General features: G+C 45.5%; 1 protein-coding gene across 2 annotated transcripts in view; it reads left to right on the top strand.

The window, feature by feature from the left end:
* The window catches only part of LOC109868209 (band 4.1-like protein 4), a 105,942-nt gene that overhangs the window by 65,908 nt on the left and 17,675 nt on the right, over positions 1-22,359 (top strand). For both annotated transcript variants that reach the window (XM_031802690.1, XM_031802691.1), the window contains exon 7: positions 949-1,069. In XM_031802690.1, the coding sequence (XP_031658550.1) occupies positions 949-1,069 (121 nt within the window). The remainder of the gene's footprint in view (positions 1-948; positions 1,070-22,359) is intronic.

The raw sequence follows: 22,359 nt of genomic DNA, 5'->3' as shown, positions 1-22,359 counted from the left end.
TGCAACTGCACATGGGGACAAAGATCATACTTTTTGGAGAAATATCCTCTGGTCTGATGAAGCAAAAATAAAACTGTTTGGCCATAATGTCCATTGTTATGTTTGGAGGAAAATGGGGATGCTTGCAAGCTGAATAACACCATCCCAACTGTGAAGCATGGGGGTGGCAGCATCTTGTGGGGGTGCTTTGCTGCAGGAGGGACTGGTGCACCTCACAAAATAGATGGCATCATGAGGGAGGAAAATTATGTGGATATATTGAAGCAACATCTCAAGACATCAGTCACGAAGTTAAAGCTTGGTCGCAAATGGGTCTTCCAAATGGACAATGACCACAAGCATACTTCCAAAGTTGTGTCAAAATGGCTTAAGGACAACAAAGTCAAGGTATTGGAGTGGTCATTACAAAGCCCTGACCACAATCCTGTAGAAAATTTGTGGGCAGAGCTGAAAAAGTGTGTGCGAGCAAGGAGGCCTACAAACCTGACTCAATTACACCAGCTCTGTCAGGAGGAATGGTCTAAAATTCATCCAACTTATTGAGGGAATCTTGTGGAAGGCTACCCAAAACGTTTGACCCAAGTTTAACAATTTAAAGGCAATGCTACCATATATTAATTGTGCGTATGTAAACTTCTGACCCTTTGGGAATGTGATGAAAGACATACAAGCTGAAATAAATCATTATCTCTACTATTATTCTGACTTGTCACATTCTTAAAATAAAGTGGTGATCCTAAATGACCTAAAACAGGTTATTTTTACTAGGATTAAATGTCAGGAATTGTGAAAAACTTAGTTTAAATGTATTTGGCTAAGGTGTATTTAAACTTCCAACTTCAACTGTATGCGATGTCAATGTTCATAGTGTTATATGATCTCTCACACAGTCAAAATGTGTGTGTTCGTGTTTGGGTACGTCATATGTCTTTCACTCTTTCTCTCCAGCTGAACTTGGCGACTACGACCCGTACAAACATGTGTCAGGCTACGTGTCAGAGTACCGTTTTGTCCCGGACCAGAAAGAGGAACTGGAAGACGCCATCGAGACGATTCACAAAACCGTAACGTAAGGAAGCCCTCTCCTCTTCCATCTCCTCTTCTCCCCCTCACTCCTCTGACAGCCAGTCTAATCCCAGTCTGATCCCCTCAAAACAGATTATACACTATGTGTGTGAAAGGGACCCGTCTCTCGCCACTGTTCTTTGCGTCAGATATCATGTTTGTTACTGTGACTGTACTGTTACAGTGGCTGGGTTATGTAGTCAGTTTCTGTTGGTGTATTTTTTGTCTCTCATAAGGGATTGGACAGGATACAGGATCTGATCTAATCTCAGAAAGCATTTAGAGCTCGCTGAGATATATCAGAGACTACTTGATCTGTAACTGTTTGCTAGTACTGGCACTGTAATACTAAACCCCAGTTGAGTCCTTCATTTATCTGTTCTGAAGCGTTCTGTTGGCTGTCAAAACAAGACTGTTGACATACTGGCACTGTAATACTAAACCCCAGTTGAGTCCTTCATTTATCTGTTCTGAAGCGTTCTGTTGGCTGTCAAAACAAGACTGTTGACATACTGGCACTGTAATACTAAACCCCAGTTGAGTCCTTCATTTATCTGTTCTGAAGCGTTCTGTTGGCTGTCAAAACAAGACTGTTGACATACTGGCACTGTAATACTAAACCCCAGTTGAGTCCTTCATTTATCTGTTCTGAAGCGTTCTGTTGGCTGTCAAAACAAGACTGTTGACATACTGTTATCTATGTTTATATATACAGTGCCTTCGGAAAGTATTCAGACCCCTGGACTTTTTCCACATTTTGTTTCGTTATAGCCTTATTCTAAAATGGATTCAATGAAGAAAAAAAATCCTCATCATCATCAAAAAAACACAATACCTGATAATGATGCTAAAACAGGTTTTTAGAAATACCTTATTTACAGTTGAAGTCGGAAGTTTACATACACTTAGGTTGGAGTCATTAAAACTTGTTTTTCAACCACTCCACAAATGTCTTGTTAACAAATTATAGTTTTGGCAAGTCAGTTAGAACATCTACTTTGTGCATGACAAGTAATTTTTTGAACAATTGTTTACAGGCAGATTATTTCACCTATAATTCACTCTATCACAATTCCAGTGGGTAAGATGTTTACATACACTAAGTTGACTGTGCCTTTAAACAGCTTGGAAAATTCCAGAAAATGATGTCATGGCTTTAGAAGCTTCTGAGAGGCTAATTGACATCATTTGAGTCCATTGGAGGTGTACCTGTGGATGTATTTCAAGGCCTACCTTTTTTCAAAAGAAACAGTTCACGTAACAGTAAAGTCATAGTGTAAAAGCAGGTTATACCTTTTTTTTTTGCCATTCTCTGGTTGACCTTAAAATGACAGAGGTTTTTTTGTAACTAAAAGGAATCACTAATCAAATTAAAATCACACAATAATCTACAGAAATGACCTTGTCAAAGCAACAAAAATAACTTCACAATGATGGTGAAAAGTTTGGGGGTTAAGAAGTCAGAGGGACATGCCAAAACGCAGAAATCTGAATTATACAATTTTACATGTGGTCTGTATTAAAGGGGACTTCATTTAATAAACCAGGATTTTAATGTTCAATATTGGTGCACAATTTCTACCTAAAATATAAGAGGTAAATATTAGAGGTAGTGAAAATGGCCTCATTTCGTGGAACGGCCGTGTGTGTGTGTGTGTGTGTGTGTGTGTGTGTGTGTGTGTGTGTGTGTGTGTGTGTGTGTGTGAGTGTGTGTGTGTGTGTGTGTGTGTGTGTGTGTGTGTGTGTAAGAACGTGAGGTGTGTTTCACTACCTCTCCTGTATCATCGAGAGCATCCTGATGGGTTGCATCACTGCCTGGTATGGAAACTGCTCGGCCTCCGACCCAGTACATCACCGGGGCCAAGCTTCCTGCCATCCAGGACCTCTATACCACGCAGTATCAGAGGAAGGCCCTAAAAATGGTCAAAGACTCCAGCCACCCTAGTCATAGACTGTTCTCTCTGCTACCACATAGCAAGAGTTCTAAACAGCTTGTACCCACAAGCCATAAGACTCCTGAACATCTAATCAAATGGCTATTTGACGATTTGCATTGCCCCCACCCCCCTCTATGCTGCTACTCTCTGTTATGATCTATACATAGTCACTTTAATAACTCTACCTACATGTACATATTACCTCAACTAACCGGTGTCCCCGCACATTGACTCTGTACCGGTACCCCCTGTATATAGCCTCCACATTGACTCTGTACTGGTACCCCCTGTATATAGCCTCCACATTGACTCTGTACCGGTACACCCTGTATATAGCCTCCACATTGACTCTGTACTGGTACCCCCTGTATATAGCCTCCACATTGACTCTGTACTGGTTGTACTGGTACCCCCTGTATATAGCCTCCACATTGACTCTGTACTGGTACCCCCTGTATATAGCCTCCACATTGACTCTGTACTGGTACCCCCTGTATATAGCCTCCACATTGACTCTGTACTGGTACCCCCTGTATATAGCCTCCACATTGACTCTGTACTGGTACCCCCTGTATATAGCCTCCACATTGACTCTGTACCGGTACCCCCTGTATATAGCCTCCACATTGACTCTGTACTGGTACCCCCTGTATATAGCCTCCACATTGACTCTGTACCGGTACCCCCTGTATATAGCCTCCACATTGACTCTGTACTGGTACCCCCTGTATATAGCCTCCACATTGACTCTGTACTGGTACCCCCTGTATATAGCCTCCACATTGACTCTGTACTGGTACCCCCTGTATATAGCCTCCACATTGACTCTGTACCGGTACCCCCTGTATATAGCCTCCACATTGACTCTGTACCGGTACCCCCTGTATATAGCCTCCACATTGACTCTGTACTGGTACCCCCTGTATATATCCTCCACATTGACTCTGTACCGGTACCCCCTGTATATAGCCTCCACATTGACTCTGTACTGGTACCCCCTGTATATAGCCTCCACATTGACTCTGTACCGGTACCCCCTGTATATAGCCTCCACATTGACTCTGTACCGGTACCCCCTGTATATAGCCTCCACATTGACTCTGTACTGGTACCCCCTGTATATATCCTCCACATTGACTCTGTACCGGTACCCCCTGTATATAGCCTCCACATTGACTCTGTACTGGTACCCCCTGTATATAGCCTCCACATTGACTCTGTACCGGTACCCCCTGTATATAGCCTCCACATTGACTCTGTACCGGTACCCCCTGTATATAGCCTCCACATTGACTCTGTACCGGTACCCCCTGTATATAGCCTCCACATTGACTCTGTACCGGTACCCCCTGTATATAGCCTCCACATTGACTCTGTACCGGTACCACCTGTATATAGCCTCCACATTGACTCTGTACCGGTACCCCCTGTATATAGCCTCCACATTGACTCTGTACCGGTACCCCCTGTATATAGCCTCCACATTGCCTCTGTACCGGTACCCCCTGTATATAGCCTCCACATTGACTCTGTACCGTAATACCCTGTATATATCCTCCACATTGACTCTGTACCGGTACCCCCTGTATATAGCCTCCACATTGACTCTGTACCGGTACCCCCTGTATATAGCCTCCACATTGACTCTGTACCAGTACCCCCTGTATATAGCCTCCACATTGACTCTGTACCAGTACCCCCTGTATATAGCCTCCACATTGACTCTGTACCAGTACCCCCTGTATATAGCCTCCACATTGACTCTGTACCGGTACGTCCTGTATATAGCCTCCACATTGACTCTGTACTGGTACCCCCTGTATATAGCCTCCACATTGACTCTGTACCAGTACCCCCTGTATATAGCCTCCACATTGACTCTGTACCAGTACCCCCTGTATATAGCCTCCACATTGACTCTGTACCAGTACCCCCTGTATATAGCCTCCACATTGACTCTGTACCAGTACCCCCTGTATATAGCCTCCACATTGACTCTGTACCAGTACCCCCTGTATATAGCCTCCACATTGACTCTGTACCAGTACCCCCTGTATATAGCCTCCACATTGACTCTGTACCAGTACCCCCTGTATATAGCCTCCACATTGACTCTGTACCAGTACCCCCTGTATATAGCCTCCACATTGACTCTGTACCAGTACCCCCTGTATATAGCCTCCACATTGACTCTGTACCAGTACCCCCTGTATATAGCCTCCACATTGACTCTGTACCAGTACCCCCTGTATATAGCCTCCACATTGACTCTGTACCAGTACCCCCTGTATATAGCCTCCACATTGACTCTGTACCAGTACCCCCTGTATATAGCCTCCACATTGACTCTGTACCGGTACCCTCTGTATATAGCCTCCACATTGACTCTGTACCAGTACCCCCTGTATATAGCCTCCACATTGACTCTGTACCAGTACCCCCTGTATATAGCCTCCACACTGACTCTGTACCCCCTGTATATAGCCTCCACATTGACTCTGTACCGGTACCCCCTGTATATAGCCTCCACATTGACTCTGTACCAGTACCCCCTGTATATAGCCTCCACATTGACTCTGTACCAGTACCCCCTGTATATAGCCTCCACATTGACTCTGTACCAGTACCCCCTGTATATAGCCTCCACATTGACTCTGTACCAGTACCCCCTGTATATAGCCTCCACATTGACTCTGTACCAGTACCCCCTGTATATAGCCTCCACATTGACTCTGTACCAGTACCCCCTGTATATAGCCTCCACATTGCCTCTGTACTGGTACCCCCTGTATATAGCCTCCACATTGACTCTGTACCAGTACCCCCTGTATATAGCCTCCACATTGACTCTGTACCAGTACCCCCTGTATATAGCCTCCACATTGCCTCTGTACCGGTACCTCCTGTATACAGCCTCCACATTGACTCTGTACCGGTACCTCCTGTATATAGCCTCCACATTGACTCTGTACCGGTACCCTCTGTATATAGCCTCCACATTGACTCTGTACCAGTACCCCCTGTATATAGCCTCCACATTGACTCTGTACCAGTACCCCCTGTATATAGCCTCCACATTGACTCTGTACCAGTACCCCCTGTATATAGCCTCCACATTGACTCTGTACCAGTACCCCCTGTATATAGCCTCCACATTGACTCTGTACCGGTACCCTCTGTATATAGCCTCCACATTGACTCTGTACCAGTACCCCCTGTATATAGCCTCCACATTGACTCTGTACCGGTACCCCCTGTATATAGCCTCCACATTGACTCTGTACCAGTACCCCCTGTATATAGCCTCCACATTGACTCTGTACCGGTACCTCCTGTATACAGCCTCCACATTGACTCTGTACCGGTACCCCCTCTATATAGCCTCCACATTGACTCTGTACCGGTACCCCCTCTATATAGCCTCCACATTGACTCTGTACCGGTACCCCCTCTATATAGCCTCCACATTGACTCTGTACCGGTACCCCCTGTATATAGCCTCCACATTGACTCTGTACCGGTACCCCCTGTATATAGCCTCAACATTGACTCTGTACTGGTACCTCCTGTATATAGCCTCCACATTGACTCTGTACCGGTACCCCCTGTATATAGCCTCCACATTGACTCTGTACTGGTACCTCCTGTATATAGCCTCCACATTGACTCTGTACTGGTACCTCCTGTATATAGCCTCCACATTGACTCTGTACTGGTACCCCCTGTATATAGCCTCCACATTGACTCTGTACTGGTACCTCCTGTATATAGCCTCCACATTGACTCTGTACCGGTACCCCCTGTATATAGCCTCCACATTGACTCTGTACCGGTACCCCCTGTATATAGCCTCCACATTGACTCTATACCGGTACCCCCTGTATATAGCCTCCACATTGACTCTGTACCGGTACCACCTGTATATAGCCTCCACATTGACTCTGTACCGGTACCCCCTGTATATAGCCTCCACATTGACTCTATACCGGTACCCCCTGTATATAGCCTCCACATTGACTCTGTACCGGTACCCCCTGTATATAGCCTCCACATTGACTCTGTACCGGTACCCCCTGTATATAGCCTCCACATTGACTCTGTACCGGTACCCCCTGTATATAGCCTCCACATTGACTCTGTACCGGTACCCCCTGTATATAGCCTCCACATTGACTCTATACCGGTACCCCCTGTATATAGCCTCCACATTGACTCTGTACCGGTACCCCCTGTATATAGCCTCCACATTGACTCTGTACCGGTACCCCCTGTATATAGCCTCCACATTGACTCTGTACCGGTACCCCCTGTATATAGCCTCCACATTGACTCTGTACCGGTACCCCCTGTATATAGCCTCCACATTGACTCTGTACCGGTACCCCCTGAATATAGCCTCCACATTGACTCTGTACTGGTACCCCCTGTATATAGCCTCCACATTGACTCTGTACCGGTACCCCCTGTATATAGCCTCCACATTGACTCTGTACTGGTACCCCCTGTATATAGCCTCCACATTGTTATTTTAATGCTGCTCTTTAATTATTTGTTACTTTTATTTATTTATTTATTTAATCTTAAAACAGCATTGTTTTAGTGTTACGTCAGATTGCACAGTGCTGCCAGGACCCCAACCCTATTGGGAGGATTATGGATTAATATAGAATGGAGAATAAACCCATTTTTCCAGAGGAATTTGACCACAGCACACCAAAGTTATCCATCCATCCATTCTCTGTTGTTGTTTGTGTGTTCCAAACAGTGGCTAGGTCCATGGTATTGTGACAGTGAACTGAGTGAAGTGATTATGTGGTTTAATCTCAGTGTGAAACACGAGAAACAGCCAGCTCCTCTTCACTAATGTCCACTACATTACACCAACACAATCTCCCCACGCAGCCCCCGGCAACCTGACACGCATCCACACACACGCACACATACATGTGCATGCACACACTCAGACACACATATTAACGTTCGAGACCCACCATACCCTCTGCAACCATGTCTGGTCCTCTGTCGCTCTGTGGGTAACAACATTCTCCTCGCAGTCAGAGTTTATTATTCTATAACAGAAACCTATCGGGTTGGTCTTCTAAAATTGAGACCGTAATGTGTATTACAGTACCTCTTCAGTGTCAACCCCATAAGTCCTGAAGGGTGTTAGTCAATGATCATATATCCTCTTACTGCTGCTGAAAAGACAACAGTACGCACAGTAAGAAGTGAAAAGGGTTCAGGCAACTATCAACGATTAAGAGACTCTGAGCATCATTGGGCTCTTAGCTCCTCTAGCAGCTCTCTCTCTGTCTGTCTGCTGCTGTGACTGACTGTAATACTGGAGGGAGTCTCAGCCCTCTGGCCTGCTGATGAGGCTCATGCCTCAGTCGTTATTTACGCAGTGAGCGAAGTGTCCCATGGAGAGAGGAAAGCGGAGCAGGCTGTTCTAATTGGAGATCAGCCACTAGAGGGTTCACCTATGCATCCTCCTTTCCTCCCACTGCTATCTGACTGACTGACTGGTCAGAGAAAGACTGGGGTAGGGGGACAAAAGAGAGGTAGCGGGTAGGCAGAGAGAGGAAGAGAGCGAAAGAGAGAGAGAGAAGAGGTGGGAGAAGATGCAGATAGACATAGAGAGAGGTTGTGAGAACAGAGGAGTTGCAGGGGGGAGGAAGAGAGAGAAATGTGTAGACAGAGGGAGTGGCACTCAGGAAGAGAGAGAGACAATGGGAGAGAGAGGGACATAGAGACACTGAAATATGAAAACAAGAAGGGACAGAGCTGAAGCAGAGGGATGAAAAGGGAGACAGGAGCAGGAGAAAGGGCAGAGTTATATGCAGAAAGACAGAAATAGAGAGAGAGTGATATGAGATCTGAGTGGGGATAGAGAGGAGGCAGAAGGCGGAAGAGAGAGACAAAGGGAGCTGGACTCAGATAAAGAGTGGGAGAGAGGGTAAGGGAGAAGTAGATGCAGAGAGACAGACGTAGCGGGCTGAGAATATGCCCTAGTTCTCCCCAGAGTCTGTGGATGTCATTCTCGCTGTGATCTGCTATATAGTCAGCACCAAGAACCCAGCAGCACACCCCCTGTCATATATCTACTGCTCTCTGACACTCTTCCACTTCCTATTCCTGCCTCGTCATACCAGGCGGTCCCGGTCCCATTTGTCCCACAGGCAACAGACAGGCCAGGTGGAGAGACATAGGGCTAACCACACACACCAACGGCACACACACACAGCCTGGCAGACCCGTCCCCGCCTGTCTCCCCCCGCCCACCCCAGAGCGTCCGTAAATAACTCCCCCAGTTCCAATACCATTCGCCACTCGCCGTATTTATACCAGCAATCATCTCAACCCAGTCCCCGGCCCTGGCCACCTATAAAGAACATGTGAACAGAATCCATAATGGACTCGTAAGGAATTCCGGGTGACATTGTGTCTTCAGGGTAGGGAATGAGAAGAGGTAGAGGGGGAGGAGAAGGAGGGGTGTGAGGAGCTCTAGGGGTCATGCTTGAACAGGCTGAATGAGCCTGAGTCTTTGTGTTGCTAATGTGTGTGATCAGAAGATCAATGATACGGCTCGAGAGCAGAGAGTGGAGAGCAGAGAGGAGAGGAGGGAAGGGAGGGGTTGCACCACTCCAAACACAACATAAGAGGGGAGATGTAGAGCACGGGATACTGTGTAGAGTTTACACTGCAGACACACTGCTTATAGTCCAGAGTTTATACTGCAGACACCCAGCTTATAGTCCAGAGTTTACACTGCAGACACCCTGCTTATAGTCCAGAGTTTACACTGCAGACACCCTGCTTATAGTCCAGAGTTTATACTGCAGACACACTGCTTATAGTCCAGAGTTTACACTGCAGACACACTGCTTATAATCCAGAGTTTACACTGCAGACACCCTGCTTATAGTCCAGAGTTTACACTGCAGACACCCTGCTTATAATCCAGAGTTTACACTGCAGACACCCTGCTTATAGTCCAGAGTTTACACTGCAGACACCCTGCTTATAGTCCAGAGTTTACACTGCTTATAGTCCAGAGTTTACACTGCAGACACCCTGCTTATAGTCCAGAGTTTACACTGCAGACACCCTGCTTATAGTCCAGAGTTTACACTGCAGACACCCTGCTTATAGTCCAGAGTTTACACTGCAGACACACTTCTTATAGTCCAGAGTTTACACTGCAGACACCCTGCTTATAGTCCAGAGTTTACACTGCAGACACCCTGTTTATAGTCCAGAGTTTACACTGCAGACACCCTGTTTATAGTCCAGAGTTTACACTGCAGACACCCTGCTTATAGTCCAGAGTTTACACTGCAGACTCCCTGCTTATAGTCCAGAGTTTACACTGCAGACACCCTGCTTATAGTCCAGAGTTTACACTGCAGACACACTGCTTATAGTCCAGAGTTTACACTGCAGACACCCTGCCTATAGTCCAGAGTTTACACTGCAGACACAATGCTTATAGTCCAGAGTTTACACTGCAGACACCCTGCTTATAGTCCAGAGTTTACACTGCAGACACCCTGCTTATAGTCCAGAGTTTATACTGCAGACACCCTGCTTATAGTCCAGAGTTTACACTGCAGACACCCTGCTTATAGTCCAGAGTTTACACTGCAGACACCATGCTTATAGTCCAGAGTTTACACTGCAGACACCCTGCTTATAGTCCAGAGTTTACACTGCAGACACACTGCTTATAGTCCAGAGTTTACACTGCAGACTCCCTGCTTATAGTCCAGAGTTTACACTGCAGACACACTGCTTATAGTCCAGAGTTTACACTGCAGACACCCTGCCTATAGTCCAGAGTTTACACTGCAGACACAATGCTTATAGTCCAGAGTTTACACTGCAGACACCCTGCTTATAGTCCAGAGTTTACACTGCAGACACCCTGCTTATAGTCCAGAGTTTATACTGCAGACACCCTGCTTATAGTCCAGAGTTTACACTGCAGACACCCTGCTTATAGTCCAGAGTTTACACTGCAGACACCCTGCTTATAGTCCAGAGTTTACACTGCAGACACCCTGCTTATAGTCCAGAGTTTACACTGCAGACACCCTGCTTATAGTCCAGAGTTTACACTGCAGACACCCTGCTTATAGTCCAGAGTTTACACTGCAGACACCCTGCTTATAGTCCAGAGTTTACACTGCAGACACCCTGCTTATAGTCCAGAGTTTACACTGCAGACACACTGCTTATAGTCCAGAGTTTACACTGCAGACACCCTGTTTATAGTCCAGAGTTTACACTGCAGACACCCTGCTTATAGTCCAGAGTTTACACTGCAGACACACTGCTTATAGTCCAGAGTTTATACTGCAGACACCCTGCGTATAGTCCAGAGTTTACACTGCAGACACCCTGCGTATAGTCCAGAGTTTACACTGCTTATAGTCCAGAGTTTATACTGCAGACACCCTGCGTATAGTCCAGAGTTTACACTGCTTATAGTCCAGAGTTTACACTGCAGACACACTGCTTATAGTCCAGAGTTTACACTGCAGACACCCTGCTTATAGTCCAGAGTTTACACTGCAGACACACTGCTTATAGTCCAGAGTTTACACTGCAGACACCCTGCTTATAGTCCAGAGTTTACACTGCAGACACACTGCTTATAGTCCAGAGTTTACACTGCAGACACCCTGCTTATAGTCCAGAGTTTACACTGCAGACACCCTGCTTATAGTCCAGAGTTTACACTGCAGACACCCTGCTTATAGTCCAGAGTTTACACTGCAGACACCCTGCTTATAGTCCAGAGTTTACACTGCAGACACCCTGCTTATAGTCCAGAGTTTACACTGCAGACACCCTGCTTATAGTCCAGAGTTTACACTGCAGACACCCTGCTTATAGTCCAGAGTTTACACTGCAGACACACTGCTTATAGTCCAGAGTTTACACTGCAGACTCCCTGCTTATAGTCCAGAGTTTACACTGCAGACACCCTGCTTATAGTCCAGAGTTTACACTGCAGACACACTGCTTATAGTCCAGAGTTTACACTGCAGACACCCTGCCTATAGTCCAGAGTTTACACTGCAGACACAATGCTTATAGTCCAGAGTTTACACTGCAGACACCCTGCTTATAGTCCAGAGTTTACACTGCAGACACCCTGCTTATAGTCCAGAGTTTATACTGCAGACACCCTGCTTATAGTCCAGAGTTTACACTGCAGACACCCTGCTTATAGTCCAGAGTTTACACTGCAGACACCCTGCTTATAGTCCAGAGTTTACACTGCAGACACCCTGCTTATAGTCCAGAGTTTACACTGCAGACACACTGCTTATAGTCCAGAGTTTACACTGCAGACACCCTGTTTATAGTCCAGAGTTTACACTGCAGACACCCTGCTTATAGTCCAGAGTTTACACTGCAGACACACTGCTTATAGTCCAGAGTTTACACTGCAGACACACTGCTTATAGTCCAGAGTTTACACTGCAGACACCCTGTTTATAGTCCAGAGTTTACACTGCAGACACCCTGCTTATAGTCCAGAGTTTACACTGCAGACACCCTGCTTATAGTCTAGAGTTTACACTGCTTATAGTCCAGAGTTTACACTGCTTATAGTCCAGAGTTTACACTGCAGACACACTGCTTATAGTCCAGAGTTTACACTGCAGACACACTGCTTATAGTCCAGAGTTTACACTGCAGACACCCTGCTTATAGTCTAGAGTTTACACTGCAGACACCCTGCTTATAGTCCAGAGTTTACACTGCTTATAGTCCAGAGTTTACACTGCTTATAGTCCAGAGTTTACACTGCAGACACACTGCTTATAGTCCAGAGTTTACACTGCAGACACCCTGTTTATAGTCCAGGGTTTACACTGCAGACACCCTGCTTATAGTCCAGAGTTTACACTGCAGACACACTGCTTATAGTCCAGAGTTTACACTGCAGACACCCTGTTTATAGTCCAGAGTTTACACTGCAGACACCCTGCTTATAGTCCAGAGTTTACACTGCAGACACACTGCTTATAGTCCAGAGTTTACACTGCAGACACACTGCTTATAGTCCAGAGTTTACACTGCAGACACCCTGCTTATAGTCCAGAGTTTACACTGCAGACACCCTGCTTATAGTCTAGAGTTTACACTGCAGACACACTGCTTATAGTCCAGAGTTTACACTGCAGACACCCTGCTTATAGTCCAGAGTTTATACTGCAGACACCCTGCGTATAGTCCAGAGTTTACACTGCAGACACCCTGCGTATAGTCCAGAGTTTACACTGCTTATAGTCCAGAGTTTATACTGCAGACACCCTGCGTATAGTCCAGAGTTTACACTGCTTATAGTCCAGAGTTTACACTGCAGACACACTGCTTATAGTCCAGAGTTTACACTGCAGACACCCTGCTTGTAGTCCAGAGTTTACACTGCAGACACACTGCTTATAGTCCAGAGTTTACACTGCAGACACCCTGCTTATAGTCCAGAGTTTACACTGCAGACACACTGCTTATAGTCCAGAGTTTACACTGCAGACACACTGCTTATAGTCCAGAGTTTATACTGCAGACACCCTGCTTATAGTCCAGAGTTTACACTGCAGACACCCTGCTTATAGTCCAGAGTTTACACTGCAGACACCCTGCTTATAGTCCAGAGTTTACACTGCAGACACCCTGCTTATAGTCCAGAGTTTACACTGCAGACACACTGCTTATAGTCCAGAGTTTACACTGCAGACACCCTGTTTATAGTCCAGAGTTTACACTGCAGACACCCTGCTTATAGTCCAGAGTTTACACTGCAGACACACTGCTTATAGTCCAGAGTTTACACTGCAGACACACTGCTTATAGTCCAGAGTTTACACTGCAGACACCCTGTTTATAGTCCAGAGTTTACACTGCAGACACCCTGCTTATAGTCCAGAGTTTACACTGCAGACACCCTGCTTATAGTCTAGAGTTTACACTGCAGACACACTGCTTATAGTCCAGAGTTTACACTGCAGACACACTGCTTATAGTCCAGAGTTTACACTGCAGACACCCTGCTTATAGTCCAGAGTTTACACTGCTTATAGTCCAGAGTTTACACTGCAGACACACTGCTTATAGTCCAGAGTTTACACTGCAGACACCCTGTTTATAGTCCAGAGTTTACACTGCAGACACCCTGCTTATAGTCGAGAGTTTACACTGCAGACACACTGCTTATAGTCCAGAGTTTACACTGCAGACACCCTGCTTATAGTCCAGAGTTTACACTGCAGACACCCTGCTTATAGTCCAGAGTTTACACTGCAGACACCCTGTTTATAGTCCAGAGTTTACACTGCAGACACCCTGCTTATAGTCCAGAGTTTACACTGCAGACACACTGCTTATAGTCCAGAGTTTATACTGCAGACACCCTGCGTATAGTCCAGAGTTTACACTGCAGACACCCTGCGTATAGTCCAGAGTTTACACTGCTTATAGTCCAGAGTTTACACTGCAGACACCCTGTTTATAGTCCAGAGTTTACACTGCAGACACCCTGCTTATAGTCCAGAGTTTACACTGCAGACACACTGCTTATAGTCCAGAGTTTACACTGCAGACACCCTGCGTATAGTCCAGAGTTTACACTGCTTATAGTCCAGAGTTTACACTGCAGACACCCTGCTTATAGTCCAGAGTTTACACTGCAGACTCCCTGCCTATAGTCCAGAGTTTACACTGCAGACACAATGCTTATAGTCCAGAGTTTACACTGCAGACACCCTGCATATAGTCCAGAGTTTACACTGCAGACACCCTGCTTATAGTCCAGAGTTTACACTGCAGACACACTTCTTATAGTCCAGAGTTTACACTGCAGACACCCTGTTTATAGTCCAGAGTTTACACTGCAGACACACTGCTTATAGTCCAGAGTTTACACTGCAGACACACTGCTTATAGTCCAGAGTTTACACTGCAGACACCCTGCTTATAGTCCAGAGTTTACACTGCAGACACCCTGCTTATAGTCCAGAGTTTACACTGCAGACACACTGCTTATAGTCCAGAGTTTACACTGCAGACACCCTGCTTATAGTCCAGAGTTTACACTGCTTATAGTCCAGAGTTTACACTGCAGACACACTGCTTATAGTCCAGAGTTTACACTGCAGACACCCTGCTTATAGTCCAGAGTTTACACTGCAGACACCCTGCTTATAGTCCAGAGTTTACACTGCAGACACACTGCTTATAGTCCAGAGTTTACACTGCAGACACCCTGTTTATAGTCCAGAGTTTACACTGCAGACACCCTGCTTATAGTCCAGAGTTTACACTGCAGACACACTGCTTATAGTCCAGAGTTTACACTGCAGACACCCTGTTTATAGTCCAGAGTTTACACTGCAGACACCCTGCTTATAGTCCAGAGTTTACACTGCAGACACACTGCTTATAGTCCAGAGTTTACACTGCAGACACACTGCTTATAGTCCAGAGTTTACACTGCAGACACCCTGTTTATAGTCCAGAGTTTACACTGCAGACACCCTGCTTATAGTCCAGAGTTTACACTGCAGACACCCTGCTTATAGTCTAGAGTTTACACTGCAGACACACTGCTTATAGTCCAGAGTTTACACTGCAGACACCCTGCTTATAGTCCAGAGTTTACACTGCTTATAGTCCAGAGTTTACACTGCAGACACACTGCTTATAGTCCAGAGTTTATACTGCAGACACCCTGCTTATAGTCCAGAGTTTACACTGCAGACACCCTGCTTATAGTCCAGAGTTTACACTGCAGACACCCTGCTTATAGTCCAGAGTTTACACTGCAGACACCCTGCTTATAGTCCAGAGTTTACACTGCAGACACACTGCTTATAGTCCAGAGTTTACACTGCAGACACCCTGTTTATAGTCCAGAGTTTACACTGCAGACACCCTGCTTATAGTCCAGAGTTTACACTGCAGACACACTGCTTATAGTCCAGAGTTTACACTGCAGACACACTGCTTATAGTCCAGAGTTTACACTGCAGACACCCTGTTTATAGTCCAGAGTTTACACTGCAGACACCCTGCTTATAGTCCAGAGTTTACACTGCAGACACCCTGCTTATAGTCTAGAGTTTACACTGCAGACACACTGCTTATAGTCCAGAGTTTACACTGCAGACACCCTGCTTATAGTCCAGAGTTTACACTGCTTATAGTCCAGAGTTTACACTGCAGACACACTGCTTATAGTCCAGAGTTTACACTGCAGACACCCTGTTTATAGTCCAGAGTTTACACTGCAGACACCCTGCTTATAGTCGAGAGTTTACACTGCAGACACACTGCTTATAGTCCAGAGTTTACACTGCAGACACCCTGCTTATAGTCCAGAGTTTACACTGCAGACACCCTGCTTATAGTCCAGAGTTTACACTGCAGACACCCTGTTTATAGTCCAGAGTTTACACTGCAGACACCCTGCTTATAGTCCAGAGTTTACACTGCAGACACACTGCTTATAGTCCAGAGTTTATACTGCAGACACCCTGCGTATAGTCCAGAGTTTACACTGCAGACACCCTGCGTATAGTCCAGAGTTTACACTGCTTATAGTCCAGAGTTTACACTGCAGACACCCTGTTTATAGTCCAGAGTTTACACTGCAGACACCCTGCTTATAGTCCAGAGTTTACACTGCAGACACACTGCTTATAGTCCAGAGTTTACACTGCAGACACCCTGCGTATAGTCCAGAGTTTACACTGCTTATAGTCCAGAGTTTACACTGCAGACACCCTGCTTATAGTCCAGAGTTTACACTGCAGACTCCCTGCCTATAGTCCAGAGTTTACACTGCAGACACAATGCTTATAGTCCAGAGTTTACACTGCAGACACCCTGCATATAGTCCAGAGTTTACACTGCAGACACCCTGCTTATAGTCCAGAGTTTACACTGCAGACACACTTCTTATAGTCCAGAGTTTACACTGCAGACACCCTGTTTATAGTCCAGAGTTTACACTGCAGACACACTGCTTATAGTCCAGAGTTTACACTGCAGACACACTGCTTATAGTCCAGAGTTTACACTGCAGACACCCTGCTTATAGTCCAGAGTTTACACTGCAGACACCCTGCTTATAGTCCAGAGTTTACACTGCAGACACACTGCTTATAGTCCAGAGTTTACACTGCAGACACCCTGCTTATAGTCCAGAGTTTACACTGCTTATAGTCCAGAGTTTACACTGCAGACACACTGCTTATAGTCCAGAGTTTACACTGCAGACACCCTGCTTATAGTCCAGAGTTTACACTGCAGACACCCTGCTTATAGTCCAGAGTTTACACTGCAGACACACTGCTTATAGTCCAGAGTTTACACTGCAGACACCCTGTTTATAGTCCAGAGTTTACACTGCAGACACCCTGCTTATAGTCCAGAGTTTACACTGCAGACACACTGCTTATAGTCCAGAGTTTACACTGCAGACACCCTGTTTATAGTCCAGAGTTTACACTGCAGACACCCTGCTTATAGTCCAGAGTTTACACTGCAGACACACTGCTTATAGTCCAGAGTTTACACTGCAGACACACTGCTTATAGTCCAGAGTTTACACTGCAGACACCCTGTTTATAGTCCAGAGTTTACACTGCAGACACCCTGCTTATAGTCCAGAGTTTACACTGCAGACACCCTGCTTATAGTCTAGAGTTTACACTGCAGACACACTGCTTATAGTCCAGAGTTTACACTGCAGACACCCTGCTTATAGTCCAGAGTTTACACTGCTTATAGTCCAGAGTTTACACTGCAGACACACTGCTTATAGTCCAGAGTTTACACTGCAGACACCCTGTTTATAGTCCAGAGTTTACACTGCAGACACCCTGCTTATAGTCGAGAGTTTACACTGCAGACACACTGCTTATAGTCCAGAGTTTACACTGCAGACACCCTGCTTATAGTCCAGAGTTTACACTGCAGACACCCTGCTTATAGTCCAGAGTTTACACTGCAGACACCCTGTTTATAGTCCAGAGTTTACACTGCAGACACCCTGCTTATAGTCCAGAGTTTACACTGCAGACACACTGCTTATAGTCCAGAGTTTATACTGCAGACACCCTGCGTATAGTCCAGAGTTTACACTGCAGACACCCTGCGTATAGTCCAGAGTTTACACTGCTTATAGTCCAGAGTTTACACTGCAGACACCCTGTTTATAGTCCAGAGTTTACACTGCAGACACCCTGCTTATAGTCCAGAGTTTACACTGCAGACACACTGCTTATAGTCCAGAGTTTACACTGCAGACACCCTGCGTATAGTCCAGAGTTTACACTGCTTATAGTCCAGAGTTTACACTGCAGACACCCTGCTTATAGTCCAGAGTTTACACTGCAGACACCCTGCTTATAGTCCAGAGTTTACACTGCAGACTCCCTGCCTATAGTCCAGAGTTTACACTGCAGACACAATGCTTATAGTCCAGAGTTTACACTGCAGACACCCTGCATATAGTCCAGAGTTTACACTGCAGACACCCTGCTTATAGTCCAGAGTTTACACTGCAGACTCCCTGCCTATAGTCCAGAGTTTACACTGCAGACACAATGCTTATAGTCCAGAGTTTACACTGCAGACACCCTGCATATAGTCCAGAGTTTATACTGCAGACACCCTGCTTATAGTCCAGAGTTTACACTGCAGACACCCTGCTTATAGTCCAGAGTTTACACTGCAGACACCCTGCTTATAGTCCAGAGTTTACACTGCAGACACCCTGCTTATAGTCCAGAGTTTACACTGCAGACACACTTCTTATAGTCCAGAGTTTACACTGCAGACACCCTGTTTATAGTCCAGAGTTTACACTGCAGACACACTGCTTATAGTCCAGAGTTTACACTGCAGACACACTGCTTATAGTCCAGAGTTTACACTGCAGACACCCTGCTTATAGTCCAGAGTTTACACTGCAGACACCCTGCTTATAGTCCAGAGTTTACACTGCAGACACACTGCTTATAGTCCAGAGTTTACACTGCAGACACCCTGCTTATAGTCCAGAGTTTACACTGCTTATAGTCCAGAGTTTACACTGCAGACACACTGCTTATAGTCCAGAGTTTACACTGCAGACACCCTGCTTATAGTCCAGAGTTTACACTGCAGACACCCTGCTTATAGTCCAGAGTTTACACTGCAGACACACTGCTTATAGTCCAGAGTTTACACTGCAGACACCCTGTTTATAGTCCAGAGTTTACACTGCAGACACCCTGCTTATAGTCCAGAGTTTACACTGCAGACACACTGCTTATAGTCCAGAGTTTATACTGCAGACACCCTGCGTATAGTCCATAGTTTACACTGCAGACACCCTGCGTATAGTCCAGAGTTTACACTGCTTATAGTCCAGAGTTTACACTGCTTATAGTCCAGAGTTTACACTGCAGACACACTGCTTATAGTCCAGAGTTTACACTGCAGACACCCTGCTTATAGTCCAGGGTTTACACTGCAGACACACTGCTTATAGTCCAGAGTTTACACTGCAGACACCCTGCTTATAGTCCAGAGTTTACACTGCAGACACACTGCTTATAGTCCAGAGTTTACACTGCAGACACCCTGCTTATAGTCCAGAGTTTATACTGCAGACACCCTGCGTATAGTCCAGAGTTTACACTGCAGACACCCTGCGTATAGTCCAGAGTTTACACTGCTTATAGTCCAGAGTTTACACTGCTTATAGTCCAGAGTTTACACTGCAGACACACTGCTTATAGTCCAGAGTTTACACTGCAGACACCCTGCTTATAGTCCAGGGTTTACACTGCAGACACCCTGCTTATAGTCCAGAGTTTACACTGCAGACACACTGCGTATAGTCCAGAGTTTACACTGCAGACACCCTGTTTATAGTCCAGAGTTTACACTGCAGACACCCTGCTTATAGTCCAGAGTTTACACTGCAGACACCCTGCTTATAGTCCAGAGTTTACACTGCAGACACCCTGCTTATAGTCCAGAGTTTACACTGCAGACACACTGCTTATAGTCCAGAGTTTACACTGCAGACACCCTGTTTATAGTCCAGAGTTTACACTGCAGACACCCTGCTTATAGTCCAGAGTTTACACTGCAGACACACTGCTTATAGTCCAGAGTTTATACTGCAGACACCCTGCGTATAGTCCAGAGTTTACACTGCAGACACCCTGCTTATAGTCCAGAGTTTACACTGCAGACACCCTGCTTATAGTCCAGAGCTTAGACTGTGGGCTTCATGATACATACACTAACACCTTATTGACCTAGGAATTCCATCACCCTTCATCCACATTCATGGATAATTGGTAGACTTAGTTGGCTGTTGGGATATGTTTCACCCTCAACAAACATACCGGGAAACCACAGGGAGTTGCTCCATAGCTGTGGTTTCCTTGACGGCATGCTTTTGGTTTTCAAACACGACCCTTTCTCTACGAGACTGTAGTTAATCAGTAATAGAAGATACGTAACCCAGACCACAACATTATCTCACATGGAATTTCAGGAACATGGAAAACCATTCCTGATTAGATGAGGAGGAGAGAAAGTGATGTTACGTTTTTAGTTCCTTTGAATTTATTTAATTGTATTATAATGTTTTCCCCACCTTTATTTAACCAGGTAGGCTAGTTGAGAACAAGTTCTCATTTGCAACTGCGACCTGGCCAAGATAAAGCATAGCAATTCGACACATACAACAGCATAGAGTTACACATGGAATAAACAAAACATAGTCAATGATACAGTAGAACAAAATAAACAAAAAGTCTATATACAGTGATTGCAAATTAGGTAAGGGAGTTAAGGCAATAAATAGGCCATGGTGGTGAAGCAATTACAATATAGCAATTAAACTCTGGAATGGTAGATGTGCAGAAGATGAATGTGCAAGTAGAGACACTGGGGTGCACCGGAGCAAGATAAATAAATAAATAAATACAGTATGGGGATGAGGTAGACAGATGGACTGTTTACAGATGGGCTATGTACAGGTGCAGTGATCTGTGAGCTGCTCTGACAGCTGGTGCTTAAAGCTAGTGAGGGAGGTATGAGTCTCCAGCTTCAGAGATTTTTGCAGTTCGTTCCAGTCATTGGCAGCAGAGAACTGGAAGGAAAGACGACCAAAGGAGGAATTGGCTTTGGGGGTGATCAGTGATATATACCTGCTGGAGCGTATGCTACTATGGTGACCAGTGAGCTGAGATAAGGCAGGGCTTTACCCAGCAGAGACTTGTCAATAACCTGTAGCCAGTGGGTTTGGCGACGAGTATGAAGCGAGGGCCAACCAACGAGGGCATACAGGTCGCAATGGTGAGTAGTGTATGGGGTTTTGGTGACATAACGGATAGCACTGTGATAGACTGCATCCAGTTTGTTGAGTAGAGTGGTGGAGGCAATTTTATAGATCACCGAAGTCGAGGATCGGTAGGATGGTCAGTTTTACGAGGGTGTTTGGCAGCATGAGTGAAGGATGCTTTGTTGCGATATAGGAAGCCAATTCTAGATTTCATTTGGTATTGGAGATGCTTAATGTAAGTCTGGAAGGAGAGTTTACAGTCTAACCAGACACCTAGGTATTTGTAGTTGTCCACGTATTCTAAGTCATAGCCACCCAGAGTAGTGATGCTACTCTGGGAAGGGAAGCTTGTGGAAGTCTACCCAAATCATTTGACCCAAGTTAAACAATTTAAAAGGCAATGCTACCGAATACTAATTGAGTGTATGTAAACGTCTGACCCACTGGGAATGTGATTAAAGAAATGAAAGCTTAAATAAATCATTCTCTACTATTATTCTGACATTTCACATTCTTACAATAAAGTGGTGATTCTAACTGACCTAAGACAGGGAATTCTTACTAGGATTAAATGTCAGGAATTGTGAAAAACTGAGTTTAAATGTATTTGGCTAAGGTGTATGTAAACTTCAGACTTCAACTGTAGATACACTGAGTGTACAAAACATTAATATTATTCACCCCCTCAATTCATTGGGACTCTACATGGTGTGCTGGCCCATGCTTCCCATAGTTGTGTCAAGTTGACTTGGGTGGTGGACCATTCTCGACACACATGGGAAACTGTGAGCGTGAAAAACCCCAGCAGCGTTGCAGTTCTTGACACACTCAAACCGGTGCGCCCTGGCACCTACTACCACACCCCATTCAAAGGCTCTTAAATATTTTGTCTTGGCCATTTCACCCTCTGAATGGCACACACACACACACACACACAATCCATGTCTCGAGGCTTAAAAATACTTCTTCAACCCGTCTCCTCCTCTTCAT

The sequence above is a fragment of the Oncorhynchus kisutch genome, linkage group LG23 (genome assembly GCF_002021735.2).
Source record: "Oncorhynchus kisutch isolate 150728-3 linkage group LG23, Okis_V2, whole genome shotgun sequence".
Lineage (NCBI taxonomy): Eukaryota > Metazoa > Chordata > Actinopteri > Salmoniformes > Salmonidae > Oncorhynchus > Oncorhynchus kisutch.
This window is presented reverse-complemented; position numbering and strand designations above follow the sequence as displayed.